Below are 15335 nucleotides of genomic sequence, written 5' to 3'. Positions count from 1 at the left end.
AGTATTCCTGCAGGTGTAGATTCCATCTAGCGAGTCGCGAGCTAGGGTCCCTGACACTCATCACCCATTTCAGAGGATGGCAGTCTGTGACTAGCTTGAATTTGCGGCCGTAAAGGTAGCATCTGAAGTGCTTTACTGCCCAGACAACGGCGAGGCACTCCCTTTCCGTAGCTCCGTACTTTTGCTCTGTGGGGCTCAGCTGTCGGCTAGCAAAAGCAACGGGATGTTCTTTGCCCTCGATAACCTGAGATAGCACGGCACCCACTGCGAACTTTGACGCATCTGTGGCCATAACGAAGGGCAAATTAAAATCCGGGTGGCGCAACAGCGGTGCACTCATTAGCTTCCCTTTCAGGGCCCCAAAAGCATTCTCCGCGTTTTCGTCCCAGCGAAAGGCGACATTTTTGGCTGTTAAGGCGGTGAGCGGCTTAGCGAGCTTGGCGAACTCCTCTATGTGCCTTCGGTAGTAACCGATCAGGCCGAGAAACTGCCGGACCTGGCGGACGCTAGTCGGGGATGGAAAATCCGAGACACACCTTAGTTTCTCAGGGTCCGGTCGCACGCCGTCAGCTGAAACAACGTGCCCGAGGTATTTCACCTCGTTTTTGAGGAATTGGCACTTAGAGGGCTTCAGCTTGAGACCCGCTCCTCTTAGTCGCACCAAAACCTGCTCAATATCGCGCAAATGGTTATCAAAACTGTCACTGTATATGATAATGTCATCCATATACACGAAGCACAGCCTCCCCAGAAGACCTGCCAGGATAACATCAGCGGTTCTCTGCCAGACAGCAGGGCTGTTGGCCAGACCCATCGGCATTCTTTTCCATTCATAGTGCCCTGAGGGCGTGTTGAATGCCGTTTTCTCGGCATCTGCCGGATCCATTGCTATCTGCCAGAATCCCGCCGCCATGTCCACTACCGTGAAGTACCTGGCAGAGCCCAGCTGAGAAAGCGTCTCCTGTATATTGGGGATGGGGTATGGATCGATGCGAGTTACGGCATTTAGTTTGCGGTAGTCCACTACCAATCGATACGAGCCATCTGGCTTTTCCACCAATAGTGCTGGTGCTCCCCAGGGTGACTTTGAGTGTTCGACAATGCCGCGATCAATCAGGTCCTGCACCTGCCGCTCCATCTCCTCACGTTGGGAGTAAGGAATCCTGTACGCACGCTGGTAAACGGGCGATGAAGTGCCGGTTTCTATCCTGTGCTTTATAACGCCACAGCAGCCCAAATCCAGGTTGGACGCGGCGAATACCTCCGAGTAGTCGTTCAGCAAACCAGCCAGAGCCTCCCTCTCCCTGGATTTTACGTGAGAAAGATCGAACGACACCTTTGGAGCAGCCGAAGGACTAGCATGCTCTACAGTTGCGAGTACCGTATCGGTGGGCTCACGTTGCTCTATCGCAGAGGTGAAGAAAGCCAATGTTTTGTTCTTGGGAAGGCTCAGTGGCTGCTGGCTACAGTTAACCACCCGTAGGGGCACTCTGTGGGCGTCATTATCTGTCACGAGGCACGCGGCTGCCTTCAGGCCATTGCTGAGAGAGTCGACCGGCTCAAGCACTCCCACGGCGCCGCTCTCTACATCTGAAGGCACAAACGCGTACAAAATGTGCTCCGACCAAGGAAGGACGACCGCCTCATCGACCAGCCTGACGGCAACCCGCGAATATACCTTCTCCAATGATCCCACTGTTTGACGGGTGTCAATATCGGTAATGCGAATCTCAGCCCCTCTCCTGTTCAAAAACGGAACTTTTGATCCGCCCGCATTAACCTCTTCCTCAGAGAATGAAACTACTACCTTCCCTTTTCTCAAAAAATCCTGCCCTAATATACCTGACACTCCGTTTGGCAGAGACACCGTGTCCGGGCATACGTAGCAGGGGTGCTCCAATGCAATTCCGCCGAGAGAGAAGTGTAACCGGTAGAGTCCACTTATGCCAAGAGGATCCCCCGTTATGCCTACAAATTTGGTTGCCATACCACCAGACGCTTCTAACACCTCGCGGTCCCCCTTCCTTCGAAGCGTGTTAAAACTGCTCTCCTTAAGCAATGTCACCTTTGACCCCGTATCTATCAACAATTCCATACAACAACCATTTAACTTGCAACGCACAACAGGGCATGCCTCGTCGGCCGCACAAACTACCACCACCTCATCATCTACTGCTCCCTCCCCACGCTCCTCAGGCTGGGGAGGACTAACTAGTTTTTTGACTCGGTATCTGGAGCCCCGCTGTAGGCTTGCTTAGGGCGTGTCTCGCCTGCTTCTCTTTGTGGCTCCCCACGGCGCACGTTTTGGCAGAACCTGGCGATGTGTCCGCGACCCTGGCAAGCGAAGCATACGATTTCTTCAAAATCTCGCATACCGCGCCTGTAGCTTTGTGGCGGTCTCCGGTTTCCAGCGAATGGGCGCTGTTGAGCGCGCGCTTCAACCTGGCGTTCTACCTGCTGAGTTAGCAGCTGTTCCAAGCGATCTAACCGCTCTGTCAAGAGAGCAACCTCAGGGTTGAGCACCGCTCTCTCTATGACGCGTACTCTCGCTGCGGCTGTCGTTAACGCCTCATTTCGTTCCTCATCCAATGCGGCCTCCACGGCTTGGTCGAAATTGCTCGGCTTGCGCGAGAGCACGAACCGGCGCACGGGGTCTTGCAGACCAGCCACGAACAAAGCGGTCATTTCCTCTTTAAGTATATCCTCCGCGTATTTCTTCCTTAACTGGTCTCCTTCCTCCTCCCTGCTTAACGTATCGCGTGCTAGGCGCTGAAGCCGCGACGCAAATGTTCGCACGTCCTCCCCTACCATCTGTCCGGCGTCACGGAACCTCTGTACCCGCACGTGACGTGGTTCAGTGTCGAAATGCTCAAACGCGAGCTTCTTAAATTCCGCAAATGATTTTGTGGATTTTACTTTTTCGTCTCGCCAGGCAAAATCATGAGCAGCTCCTGCCATCTTACACCTCGCCATTCCCAGCATTTGAGCATCGGACCATCCCCCCATTTTCCCAATCTCTTCTAGCATGGAAAAGAAATCGCAGATTGGAACCGCTGTCTTATCTCCCGTAAACGTCGGAATGACGCTTCCTAATGCCAGCATGCTTGCTCCGAGCGACGGATGTGGAGTGGGAGCTCCCTCAGATACAGTCATTTTTTTTTTTCAAGCCCTCCAGTGCCTCAAGCCTCTCAAATGGGGGTAAAAGTCCCACAATCAGTCCCGTGATTCCCTTTTGATTACAATTTTGAAGTCATGAATGTCACAGCATTCAGAGGACATTTGCTTTTGAGACCCCACTTCTGACACCAGTGTGATGACCCCCATAATGCGCAGGTCCACACGGGACGGAGAGGCAAAGAGACACCGTATGGCTCAGTTTAAACAAACAGGTATATTCAATAATTACACATGATTAAGATTATACATCAGAGGCTAGGGCGTCCGAGCTTACGTGCCGACGACTTCATGGGGGCGAAGGAGTGGCTCCGGAGTTGGGCTCGAGCGGTTGCTGGCAGAAGCTGCACGCCGACGGGCTTCGGCGCTGAAGGCCCTCTTCGCGAACGATGTCGTCCTGAGCGTGCTTGCAGTAGAATTTCAATAGTCGTCCGTTTCTTCGAGGATGGTTCACAAACCCTTCCTCTAGTGTCGTTCGGCTTGGAAGATGAACAGGAGGCGAGCTTGTAGATGATGACAGCAGAGCATAATTTTACAACAGAACTTTGCACTTCTTTACTCATCGACCGGGCAGGTTAGTGCCTAAGTAGCATCACATTACATGCTAAGCATGAAGCCCCAGCTCAGACTGGACTGCATCCGTTTACATGTGCTTTTAAGCACTTGATTAACAAGGACTAAGGGCGGTCATTTCCAGTGGCCCGCCCAAAGCATCAATTCTCCAATCCAAAATAACATGCGAGATGGGGACAACCCCCTTGGGTTGGGCTTAGCCTCGAACCCAGAGTCTGTAAACAATACAAACTAAATAAACAACAAAAACGCCACCACTCTCTCTCAAGTGAGAGTATACACAGGCTCTCTCTTCGGAGCTAATTCACTAGCGCCTGTCTTTCCACATTCTTGGCGAGTACTGCCTGTCCGCCATGACAGGTGTCCGTCACGGCCCTTCTGGGAAGCTGTGGGTGCCTTCCCGGCGATAGCCCACGACAAAGGGGGGGGGGGGGGGAGGGAAAGAATGTTGTCCCAGTGGCCCGGAAATTGGGGAGGATAAAGCCTGTTTCCCCGGGGCGGCGGCGGGTCCGGTTTTTCTGGTCGTCACTCAAAGAGCATGGCTGGGTAATTGATGATGCCGCTGTCACGGGTCTCCGTCTACGCCGCGCCGTCGAACGTGGATCCTCGTAGCATACACGGAATGTCACACTCGCTCACCCCCCAGAAGAATGTTCTCCGAACATTTGAGTCCACGCAGCTCCCCTTGTCTTTCTGAATCGCCTCGCACAGTGCGTCCGACAAAACACTTTTCGCTGCACTCAACACCACTGCACAACACCATATGCCTCCGCTGTCAATACTGGCGTCTCCAGGGGCAGCACTGATCTTTTACAGATAAACATGAAACTCAGCACCCAAGCCTCTCCTTTCTAGTCCAAACTGGACGAAATAAATTTACCACAGTTACAAAGGAGCTCCCACTTCTAGCACGATCACGGCACAGACAAAAATATAGATAACGAAAGGAAGTAGGGCAGGTTCTGCATGCGCTCCGCATGCTCTCCTGTGAAGGTGTTACTTAATGACAGAAAGGTTTAACTACCAACTCCGATAACTTAACACATAAGCACATAGCAATGTTATGAGCTGCGGCATCACACAATTCTAACCAGTTCACAACTCCGCTTTTAGAAGCCCCAATTAAAGGCGCCGCGGGGACTACGCGACAACAACGCTCTCATTCGTGCTCGCGCAACCTTCTTCGCTGCATGGTTCGCCGGCACAATGGAACGCGCGTTGTTTCGGGAGATCGTGTTTCCTTCTCGGAAGCTGTTGTTTTTGTTGTTGATATTGTTTTTACTTCTTATCCCGTCATTACGAGTGGTACTGAGTGGAGCTTCGTCGTATTTTCGTTTCTTATAAAATTCGATTCGGCAGCAAAACGCACCCGCCGCGGTGGCTTAGTGTTTAGGGCGCTCGGCTACTGATCCGGAGTTCCCGGGTTCGAACCCCACCGCGGCGGCTGCGTTTCGATGGAGGCGAAATGCTAAGGCGCCCGTGTGCTGTGCGATGTTAGTGCACTCTTACATAAAGATCCCCAGGTGGTCGAAACTATTCCGGAGCCCTCCACTACGGCACCTCTTTCTTCCTTTCTTCTTTCACTCCCTCCTTTATCCCCTTTCTCGCGGCGCGGTTCAGGTGTCCGCCGATATGTGAGACAGATACTGCGCCATTTCCTTTCCCCCAAAACCAATTTTTCAGCATTACGCTCGTTTGTTGGACGAAAAAATTTAAGGGCTATCAGTTGGATCGATGCGGAGGAAATGCGAGAGCATTTTTCTCTCACTCGCCATTTAGATTCGAATCCTGATCGCATTATTTGTCTTTTTACTCGCGAATCTGTTTCAATTCTCATTTTATTCTAATTCACTTCTTAGTCCATTTACATTCGTAATCGCTTCTTTTATTCATTTCTGTTGAGTCAGCCGCCGCGGTGGCTGAGTGGTTATGGCGCTCGGCTGCTAGCCCGAAAGACGCGGGTTCGATCCCGGCCGCGGCGGTCGAATTTCGATGGAGGCGAAATTCTAGAGGCCCGTGTACTGTGCGATGTCAGTGCACGTTAAAGAACCCCAGGTGGTCGAAATTCCCGGAGTCCTTCGCTACGGCGTCTCTCATAGCCTGAGTCGCTTTGGGACGTTAAACCCCCATAAACCAAACCAAACCATTTCTGTTGAGTCATTCTTACTCATTTGCATTTTTGCTGAGTCATTCTTAGTCCTTTGGTGCCTCCTCCCTCTTCCTACAAGTAGAAAGGGGAGAGGAGTACGGGCGGAGGCTGGAGAGAGGGAAATTTCCCTGAACGCCACCTGTCACCTGCCACGGTTGGCAGATGCAGGCTTCAAACAGACGCCACCAACGCCGGACAGTTTTCGCCTTCATGGCCGTCCAAATGCTCTTGCATTAAAAATGAAAATTCGCTTTGAGAGAGAGAAAGACGCAGTAACTGCCTTACATCCCGATGGACACCTCAACCGCGCCGTGAGGGAGGGGATGGAGGAAGGAGTGATGAAGAAAGAGAAAGAAAGAGGTGCCGTAGTTTACGGCTGCGGAATAATGTCGACCACCATGGGACCGACGTGCGCTGACGTAGCACATATGTGTGATGTCAAGGCATGTTAAAGATCGCCTGGTGGTCAAAATTGTGTGTTACCACACGGCCATGGAGGAAGGAAAACTCAGGAGAGGTCCTCGCTATCCAAGCTGCACCCCAGAAAGTGTGCCGGAAGTCACGCGAAAGCAAGGGTTAATGGGAGTCTTTGGCCGACGGCGCAGCGAATGGTAACGCTAGGCGCAGGGGCGTCGTCTGCTGCAACGCCTGCTGCGCATGCGCAAGCGTGCTGAGACGGCGGCCAAGTAGGGGGTAGGGGGATAGCAGGGTGGCGTCGTTCTCTAAAAATGTGACGTAACCACTTGTCCTGAGTTCTTTCCTTCCCCTATGCACACGGCTGTTCTTCGTGTTTTGGCTCCATCCTTAATGCCGGGATTTTTTCCCGCGTCCTCGGGCTCAGCAGCCGAGCGGCCTAATCACTCAGGCACCGCCACCGGTTTCAAACTCGCAATGTTTAATGACATCGGGACAGTTGCGGACTCCGTGACTGCAGCCGGAAGTGGATGGCAGTGTGGTCGAGCCACCGAGAGCCGCGCTTAATGATGTTGTAACATCATCGCGGTTTTTTTTTTTTTTTTCAGAAACATCCTGTGATCGCGGTATTGAGATTTCATTTTTGGGCCTCGCGTAGCTTATAAGTGGCCCGTTCACCATGAGAGCAGCTATACCGCGGTAATAGCCAATCGACAAAGCGCGACCTAGATTTCCGCTCTACGCCTTTTTTTCATATCGAGACCTTTCTTGTTGTTTTTCTTCTTCTTGTTAATTGCTAGCCTATTCCTGGCAGTGAAGGCGTTTTTTTTTGGAATCACTTTTCTATCTGCGTTCCGCTGCGGTCTCACCGCGCCGTAGTCCCGCATGCTGCCCCTCGTACGCATACCGCTTCAAAATCGCCTCCAACTGTCGCCCCCCTCGCGTCGGACGTTTTCAAAAGGTGACGGATAAATGCGCCGCACCTCAAGTTTCACTCTTCTAGAAGGACGGCCCACGCAGAGGGCAGACTGCATCCTATTTTCATGACCGCAGATGAAACATTCTCTGTTTCCAGTGGGTGGTCACATTCATTTTTTTCAGTAGAACACGTTCTTGGGCAAGTTGGTTCATAGCTCGAGTAGATGAAGCGCACAAAAACACAGCACACAGGAAGAGAAAGACACGAGACGGGCGCTTCTCGGGTCACATTCACATTCATGACTGAGCGGGCGCGCTTGATCGCGTGAGCCAGCGGGGTCCTGGACTGATGACTCAACCCATCATGGACGGCTATAACGGCTATGTGCGGTGAAGAGGAAACTAGTCGTAGGTAAAAACCGCATATATGCGTTAAGAGACAAAGGGGGCAATGTCATTAGCAATATAGATAAGATAGTGAAAGTAGCCGAAGAGTTCTACACAAATATATGCAATAGCCAATGTAATCAGAACGTTAATGAGAGTGGCAGTAGCGCACAGCAATGAGATATTCCGCCAGTAACGAAAGACGAAGTAAAGAAAGCCTTAGGAGCAATGCAAAGGGGAAAAGCAGCTGGTGAGGATCAGGTAACAGCAGATCTATTGAAGAAGGGAGGGGAGATTGTGCTAGAAAAACTAGCCACCCTGTACTCGCAATGCTTCGTCACCTCAACCGTGACAGAAGCTTGGAAGAACGCAAGCATTATCTTAATTCTTACGAAAGGAGACGTCAAGGGCTGGAAAAATTACTGGCCGATCAGCTTACTGCCCGTTGCCTACAAGGTATTTACTGCACTAATGGAATCAGCACAACCTTAGTCTTCAGTTAAACAAATGATCAGGCGGCCTTCGTAAAATATATTCGATACTAGACCATATTCACACTATCAGTCAGGTGATAGAGAAACGTGCAGAAATAACCAACCCCTATATAGGAGACAACAAAGCATTGGACTCAGTGGAACCACGGCAGTCACGCAGGCATTGCGGAATCAGGGTGTAGAAGAGTGCATGCAATGTGAAAATTCTGGAAGATATTTATAACGACTCCACAGCTACCATAGTCTGCCATAAAGTAGGCATTAAAATTTCAGTATGAAAGGGTGTCAGGAAGGGGGACACAAATCTCGCCAATGCTATTCGCCGCCTGTTTACAGGAGGTATTCCGAGGCCTGAATTGGGAACAGTTGGGAATAAGAGTTAATAAAGAGTAAGCTTTGGTTCGCTGATGACACTACTTTTGCTAAGTCACTCAGGAGATGAACTCCAAAGCATGATCAGTGAGTTAGACAGGCAGAGCAGAACGGTGAGTCTAAAAATTAACATGCAGGAGATCAAAGTAATGTTGAACAGTCTCGCAAGGGAAATTGGAAAATAGTTCACAATTCTTAGCGAGGTGCTGGAAGTGGTAAGGGAAAACGTCTTCTTAGGGCAGGTAGTTTCCGCTGATCCGGATCATAACAGGGAAATAACTAGAAGGATAAGAATGAGGTGGAGCGCATATGGCAGGTTCTCTCAGATCATGAATGGCAATTCGCCAATATCCCTCAGGAGAAACGTATGCGCAGATGTATCTTACTGGTACTCACCTTCGGGGCAGAAACGTGGAGGCTAACTCAAATGGATCAGGTTAAATTAAGGACAACGCAGTGAGCTACGGAATGAAAATGATAGGTGGAGACAGGAAGCGGGCAGAGTGGGTGAGAAAACAAACGCGGGTTAATGACATCCTAGTCGAAATCAAGAGGAACAAGTGGGCTTGGGCAGGGCATGTCATGCGAAGGCAAGATAACCGCTGGTCCTTAAGGGTAACGGAGTAGATTCCAAGAGATGGCAAGCGTAGCAGGGGGCGGCAGAAAGTCAGGTGTGCGGCTGAGATTAAGAAGTTTGCGGGGATATGGTGGCCGCAGCTGACAGAGGACAGGCTTAATTGGAGAGACATGCGAGAGAGGCATTTGCCCTGCAATGGGCATAGTGAAGCTGACGATGATGATGAAGGGTTTTTAACGTGACCCGCAGTGATGTCAGCGAGCTTTTCTACGCGATATACGTAACACTACTGCCCGACGACACCGTGAACTGCGCACAGCGCACCTGCCACTGAAAGTAAAGAGACGAGCAAGCAACACAAATTCCACCCTTACACCATTTAGCGCCTCCGTGCAGTTTTACAGCGGAAGCTGTATATAGCGCGTTCGGCGAAATGGCGTCGTCGGCGTCGTCCGTGCTCTACCCTGCGGGGTCTTGCACTGCCGGTTCACTCTGGGACGAAATGCAACGCGCAAGAATGCATACTGACTACATGGATGTGCAGTAGCTGTCCGTATACGGAAGACTAGTGTCGGCGGGGAAACGCCGGTTGGTCACAGCAACTGCGTCATGGTCACTGTTCTTTCTCTGTCCGTCGTGATCCGCCTGGGATCAGGTTGGTTACGAGTAACGAACCGAACTCGCTTGCTTCCAACACCTTGGCAAATCCGCCTCCAGGAGCAATCGAGACGTGGCTTCCGATAATATAGCCGTTCAGGAACGACGCTTCGACCGAATCGAAGTGGCAGCTAAGGGCTCACTAGGCGGTCAGCGTCATCGGAAGCGAGGAATGTTGCATCTCCTCCTCGGCTTCACTACTGTCATCGCAGCGGTTCGCCGACGGTTTCAAACACAACGCCGCTGTAGACGCGGAGGAGGAAAGGAGGCGCTTGTACAGGCACTCGGCTTGGGGTGTGGTAAAGGGGGGAGGGGCGTGGTAGCCTAGCCTCTTGGCGACGGCGTTCGCCACCTGTGGCGTCGTCTTCGCTGCTCCGGGCCTTCTCCCTCCGGATCGATGGCCGCCACCGAAATACCCCGGCTGCACCGAGGCCGGCGGCGTTAGCGCCGGCCGCCGCTCCGCGAGCTCGCGGATCGAAGCGCCAACGGGGCCTCCGCCACGGTGCAGGTGAGCGCGCTCACAGGGTCGCGCGCGCAGGTGTGTTCGCGGTTGGCAACCGGCGCAGTCGGCGCGACTGTCCTCTTCGGCGGCGGCGTCTCCCGCTGTGAGCGGTCTTCGGGAGGGCGCCTCGTGCGTGCGTGTGTGTACGTGAGAGTGCCGTGGTCGTTGCCGTCGCCGGCGCGTGGTGGTTCGGTCTGCGTTTGTTCGCCGGCGGAGGCAGCGTGCGAAGATGGCGGGCGTGGGGGGCCGCCTCGGGGCGCCTACCTGTTGATCGGAGGGCGCCCTCCTCCCTCTTCGCCCGCCCACGGTACCATGAGCGGTGGGCGGCGTGCGGCCAAGAGCTCGGCCGTCGAGCCCCGCGGTGCGAGCGGCGGCCGACGCGCCAGCCTTCCGTACCGGAACGTGGTGGACCTCGCCAAGGCCCTGTGCAAGACGTGCAGGCAGAGGAGGGCCAGCTACGCGGCCGGCGTGGTCATCGCGCTGCCGGGCATCATACAGGTAGGAGAGCACGAGGGCTACTACCTCCCCCCCAACCCTCCTCCCCCGCTCGCCGGCGCCGCTCAATTTGATCGCGACTCGTGTTTCCGGTGTGGAGGGCACCCTCCCGTGGCGCGTGTGAAAGAAAGCGCGCTTCGATTCGACCGACTCCGCGTTTGGTTGCTGCCCCCTCTGTGTGTCGGTTGGCGCCAACTTCGTGTTGCCAAGCGCTGTGTGCTCCACGACGAGAGAGGAAGGATGTGAACGAGCCACTCTTCCATCCGGCTTGCTGCACCTCAAGCGAAATATATCGGCGCATAATGCTAGGTGGATTTGTTTGCCTCCCTCTACAGGGGTGTACTTTTCTCTGTACCCTCCCAGTTCTGGGTACACTTCGTCATGCTCGCAAGTGTGTCTCCCGCCTTTTCCTTTTTCTTTCCCTAGCGCTGTCTCTAGCGCTTTGTGCAGATATCGCTACTTTTGTGTCTCACTGCTTCGTGTCACGTGAGAAGGGGTTTGCGGCATGATTTCGGTCGGAACATTGATCATCGTGAAATTTTAACCGCCGCTGAAACTACAAGGGCGACCAGGTAACAGGGAAACGACGGCGCTATGATGCTCAACCACCGACTGACCTACTATAGCGGACAAGCCGTTGTATTAACTATGCCGCCTCAGCATCACGTGACCAAATCACGACAAATACCTAACCCCGGCCTGGACGCACACTACAGCAGCGTGAATGCCCGGCATTAATGGGGAACTATAGGTGAAAAACCACGCATGCGCTATAGTTTTAGTGGACAGGCAAAGAGACGAAAGAACAAGTTACTGACCGTTGCTGTGGTCTAATCGTGAACGCGAAATAGCACGGAGAGAGATCACGAAGCGCGTCTACCGTGCTGCTGACAACGTCACAGTTCAGAAGCGTCACTCACGCGATGCGTGGCGTGCCGTCACTGGATTTCCATGGCGTTGGTGGAGTGTCGACGGCGTACGAACGCTCTCTGAAGCCGTGAGGCACAGGGCTGCCTTTGTATCTGTGTGTGGTGATCAACGTGGGCCTTCACTCGTAGTTGACCGGTCGAAACTGGTGAATAAATTAGCTGGGCTTAATATTCTGCTTTGTCTTATAGTAGTAACGCATTTTGATTCATTTATATCTGGTGAGTTATACTGTCAAGCCTTTCGTGCACATCGGGGGCTCGAAGTTAAACCAGCGAAAGCTGGGTTAAACTGCGCGGTTGGCAAGAAAACCGGAAAGTCCTACACGTGTGCGCAACAAGAAACATCCAACCAGGTTACACTTGCCGAACTGCGTGTCTTTACTGTTTTCCCGTCTTTCTATTGCAACAGTGGGAAGATGTGTACAGGGTTAAAATTAACCGGGCTTCGTCGTTGTTCGCCTAGCAGAATTACGACAGAAGTACACCGTTAGACGCTGCTATGTTTTTAAAGGGGCTGAAAAAAATAAAAGCGCTTGAGCTGCGCGTTGCAGGCTTGTTGCGAATCGAAATCACATAGGACACAGTGCGTCCTCCGGCACGCGTGGCCCAAACTGGTCAGCGAGAGGCTTGCGCGAAAAGCTCGACAAGTAGCGCTCTCTATTCAATGAACCGGTGAGGCAGCTTTGGAAGGAGAACACGATGGTAATTGTCACGTTACTTTTGCTGGAACATTTTCGACGGCGTACTTTAATAAAGCGTGCTTTTTTAATGAAACGATCAAGACTGCGAGAAAGCGATGCACAGCTTTTTTTTTTTACAGCCAAGTAGAAACGTGCGTGTGTTGAAGGATTTTTCTCTGGGCTACAATTTTGTTTTCCATACCCTGTACACGTGCACTGGTAGAAAGTTATACCGCTTCGGGACAAAGCTGCAGCGCGCACTTAATTACTGCATGCAAACAGAAGAGTGAATCGTATACCTGAGCGGAACTTAGTGGGATACTGCGAAAGAGCTCTATCAGATTTTTTAAGTTTTTGATTATATCCGATACCGTACCTTTCGTGGCTCTGTGAAGTTTGCCCGCCGGCAAGGGACGCTTTCAATGCTGAGAAAGTTGGAGCTGTATTTCGAACAAAATTTTTCCCGCCGCTCTGGTTTAAATTCGTGACTTCGTGGTGATGACGTTTGGGGTCACACTGTGTATGGGCTTCCTTAGTTTAATTCTACACGTTTAGTGTGTTCTTTTCGTCTCGCTTTCGCGGCATAGAGCTTCCAAATATTTCCTAGAGGGCGGCACCATCTGTGCGATTTTCTTAAGGAGCACTTCATCCCCAGCGGGAATGCCGGAAAGACGAGCTTTCGAGTTTTGCTTTGTTAGCGTTAGGCCGCAAGCATGGACTGTACCTCGAAAGCGATAGGTGCGCCTCGATGCTGATATCTTCGCGCAGATTAAATTGTATCGATGCTGTGTCTTTCACTTCTCCGGAATAGATTTACCGCGAGTGGAAATTCGCTGTTAGGCTGGTATGAAACTTTCACAACATATCTTCGACGTTTGCCTCGAGAATAGTATTAATTTTACGGCACAATACACGTTTTATGCCCAGCAATAATAAACCTCGTCTTCTCGGGAAGTTTAGTTGTTTTTTTTTTCTTATCGCCTCCTTATCGCGGCTTAAGAGTTTCTAAATATTACGTGTCCAGCTTTCTTAGACAAAAATTTTGAATATTGGAATGTTTTAATCTACTTTTATGAAAATATTCAAGTCAATGGCCCATTCTTCCGATGACTAGCAAAATCTTTCTTTTAAACCTTTTCCATCGCTCCCATCGAACAATTAAGACTGTCATAAAGAAACAATGGGGACAAAAAAAAATACAACCCTGCCGACGTGAGATCTGCGCGTATATTGATTGCCGTATACAGTGCATGAAAAAATTTCGTCGATGAAGTTTAGCGCCGCCAGCTTTCCCTCTGGTTATATTAAGACTCTATGTTTCGCGGCAATAGTGCTCTAGCAGTAAGGGTACGAACTGCACCTCAATATTCAGGAGCGCAGTGCTCCATTTCCTGTTCTGTTCAGCAGAAAAATCTCACCTGACGTCACCGCGGCTTACTTGTAGAAACGACCGAGTGCCGACGCCAAACTTTTCGCTTGTTTCTGGTCAGCGTTTTCGGCGAGAGCTGTGAGATGAGAAAACACTAGCCTAACAACAGATGTGGACCAGCTTGGGTTCCCGTGCAAGAGTTCAACGCGCAAATCACAGCCGCTGATGGGGCCGACTTGCGCGGGGTCAACCAGGGCGTCGCCCAACGAAGTGGGCCGAGAGCGGGAGCGGAGACAAAAAAAAAAGAAAAGAAAGCTGGGACGAGCGGCAGCTTTCATCTGAATGGCGTAGGCGCTCTAGCGAAATTCAGGGCGTGTCGTGCACCGCGTGATCTCAGGTTCTCAAAAAAGAGTGACGCATTTTATCGGAATGGTGTACAGTCTTTGCCATAAGTAACCAGGCTTTGGGGTTTGCTTCTCAGTCGTATATTGAAGCTATTATGCCAGTTCTCAAGCTGCAAATCTCTGTATGGTAAGGAAAACCCTTGCACTAACCTTCCGAGAACTTTCTGATCTTTAGGGAAGCCGTAAAGGCTCTACTGTTTGAATGAGAGGCAAATCATACAGCCTGGCTACTTTTGGCAAAGGATGGACACTGTAGCCCGTTGCGTTCTATGTATTCTTACTTTCATAATGAATATTCTAGTAAATATCAGCAGCTTCATCACTATCATCATCATTCTCGTGATAACAATCGCCATCAAGAGCACTATAATCTCTGTTGGCTGTAATGCGGGACAGAGATCCATGGCAAATCATTCGTGCAGTAAATGATAATTGATTGTCGCGTATCAACCATACAAATGGCTATAAAGCGACAACAAGTACTCTCATTGAAGCAAGGCTTATTGGTGGGCCTGTTGATAATGCATGCTCGCAGTGGTGACACTGGGCCAAAAAAAAAAGACGCGCACATAACAAAGAATGGCACAGGTCGTTCCAGAGATGCCCCGGAATGTGGGGTATGTTCAGAGGACATTTCCATTCTTGGCCGCGGAAAAACACGGTAGGCAAGGAAAATCTTTGAGACATTCCAGATCGTGAAACATGGGGGTTCCTCTGTAAGCTCATCATCTGTATCGGTTGCGTTAAAGGCAACCGATTTTTGGAATTATCGTACGTGGATTACATTTTACTCGCCTGTTACTTTGCACTCCATCCCGTTACCTGTTCAATTCTCTCTTGTGAAAATTCGTTTTTTTTTTAAAGAAAATGACGCAGTAACTGTCGCGCATATTTCGATGTGTGCATCTTTTTGGCCATTAGAATTAATCAGAGCATAAATGAAAGGGTTCACATCAAAGCGCGCGAAATTTAACATTTCCAGGCGCCGCTTGATAATTCGATTGTAAAAGCATTATTTCCCGGTCTGAATAGTAAATGACGGAAAAAGGCCAATTGGTTTGTTTCTCCTATGCAGAACACCCGTGGTTAAGCTTTACAGACATGTACAGAATTCGATACGAAGTTTCACAATGGATAACAATTGATGTAAAAACTGTGACACCACTTTTGCCAACATTTTTCTGCATGAAAATGGCGTAGGGAGTGCTACTAAGATCGCTGTTTTGAGGAGTACCGTTCAA

General features: G+C 51.0%; 1 protein-coding gene across 4 annotated transcripts in view; it reads left to right on the top strand.

Annotated features, from left to right (window-relative positions):
- LOC144110350 (rho GTPase-activating protein 45-like) overlaps positions 1-15335 on the top strand; it is a 162683-nt gene that overhangs the window by 35882 nt on the left and 111466 nt on the right. The window contains exon 1 of one of the 4 annotated variants that reach the window (XM_077643207.1): positions 10257-10715. The exons of the other annotated variants lie outside the window; for them this stretch is intronic. Within the exon in view, the coding sequence (XP_077499333.1) occupies positions 10530-10715 (186 nt within the window). The 5' untranslated portion in view covers positions 10257-10529. Of the gene's footprint in view, positions 1-10256; positions 10716-15335 lie in introns of those variants that run through there. 4 annotated transcript variants of the gene reach the window in all.

This window comes from Amblyomma americanum, chromosome 11 (genome assembly GCF_052857255.1).
Source record: "Amblyomma americanum isolate KBUSLIRL-KWMA chromosome 11, ASM5285725v1, whole genome shotgun sequence".
NCBI lineage: Eukaryota > Metazoa > Arthropoda > Arachnida > Ixodida > Ixodidae > Amblyomma > Amblyomma americanum.
This window is presented reverse-complemented; position numbering and strand designations above follow the sequence as displayed.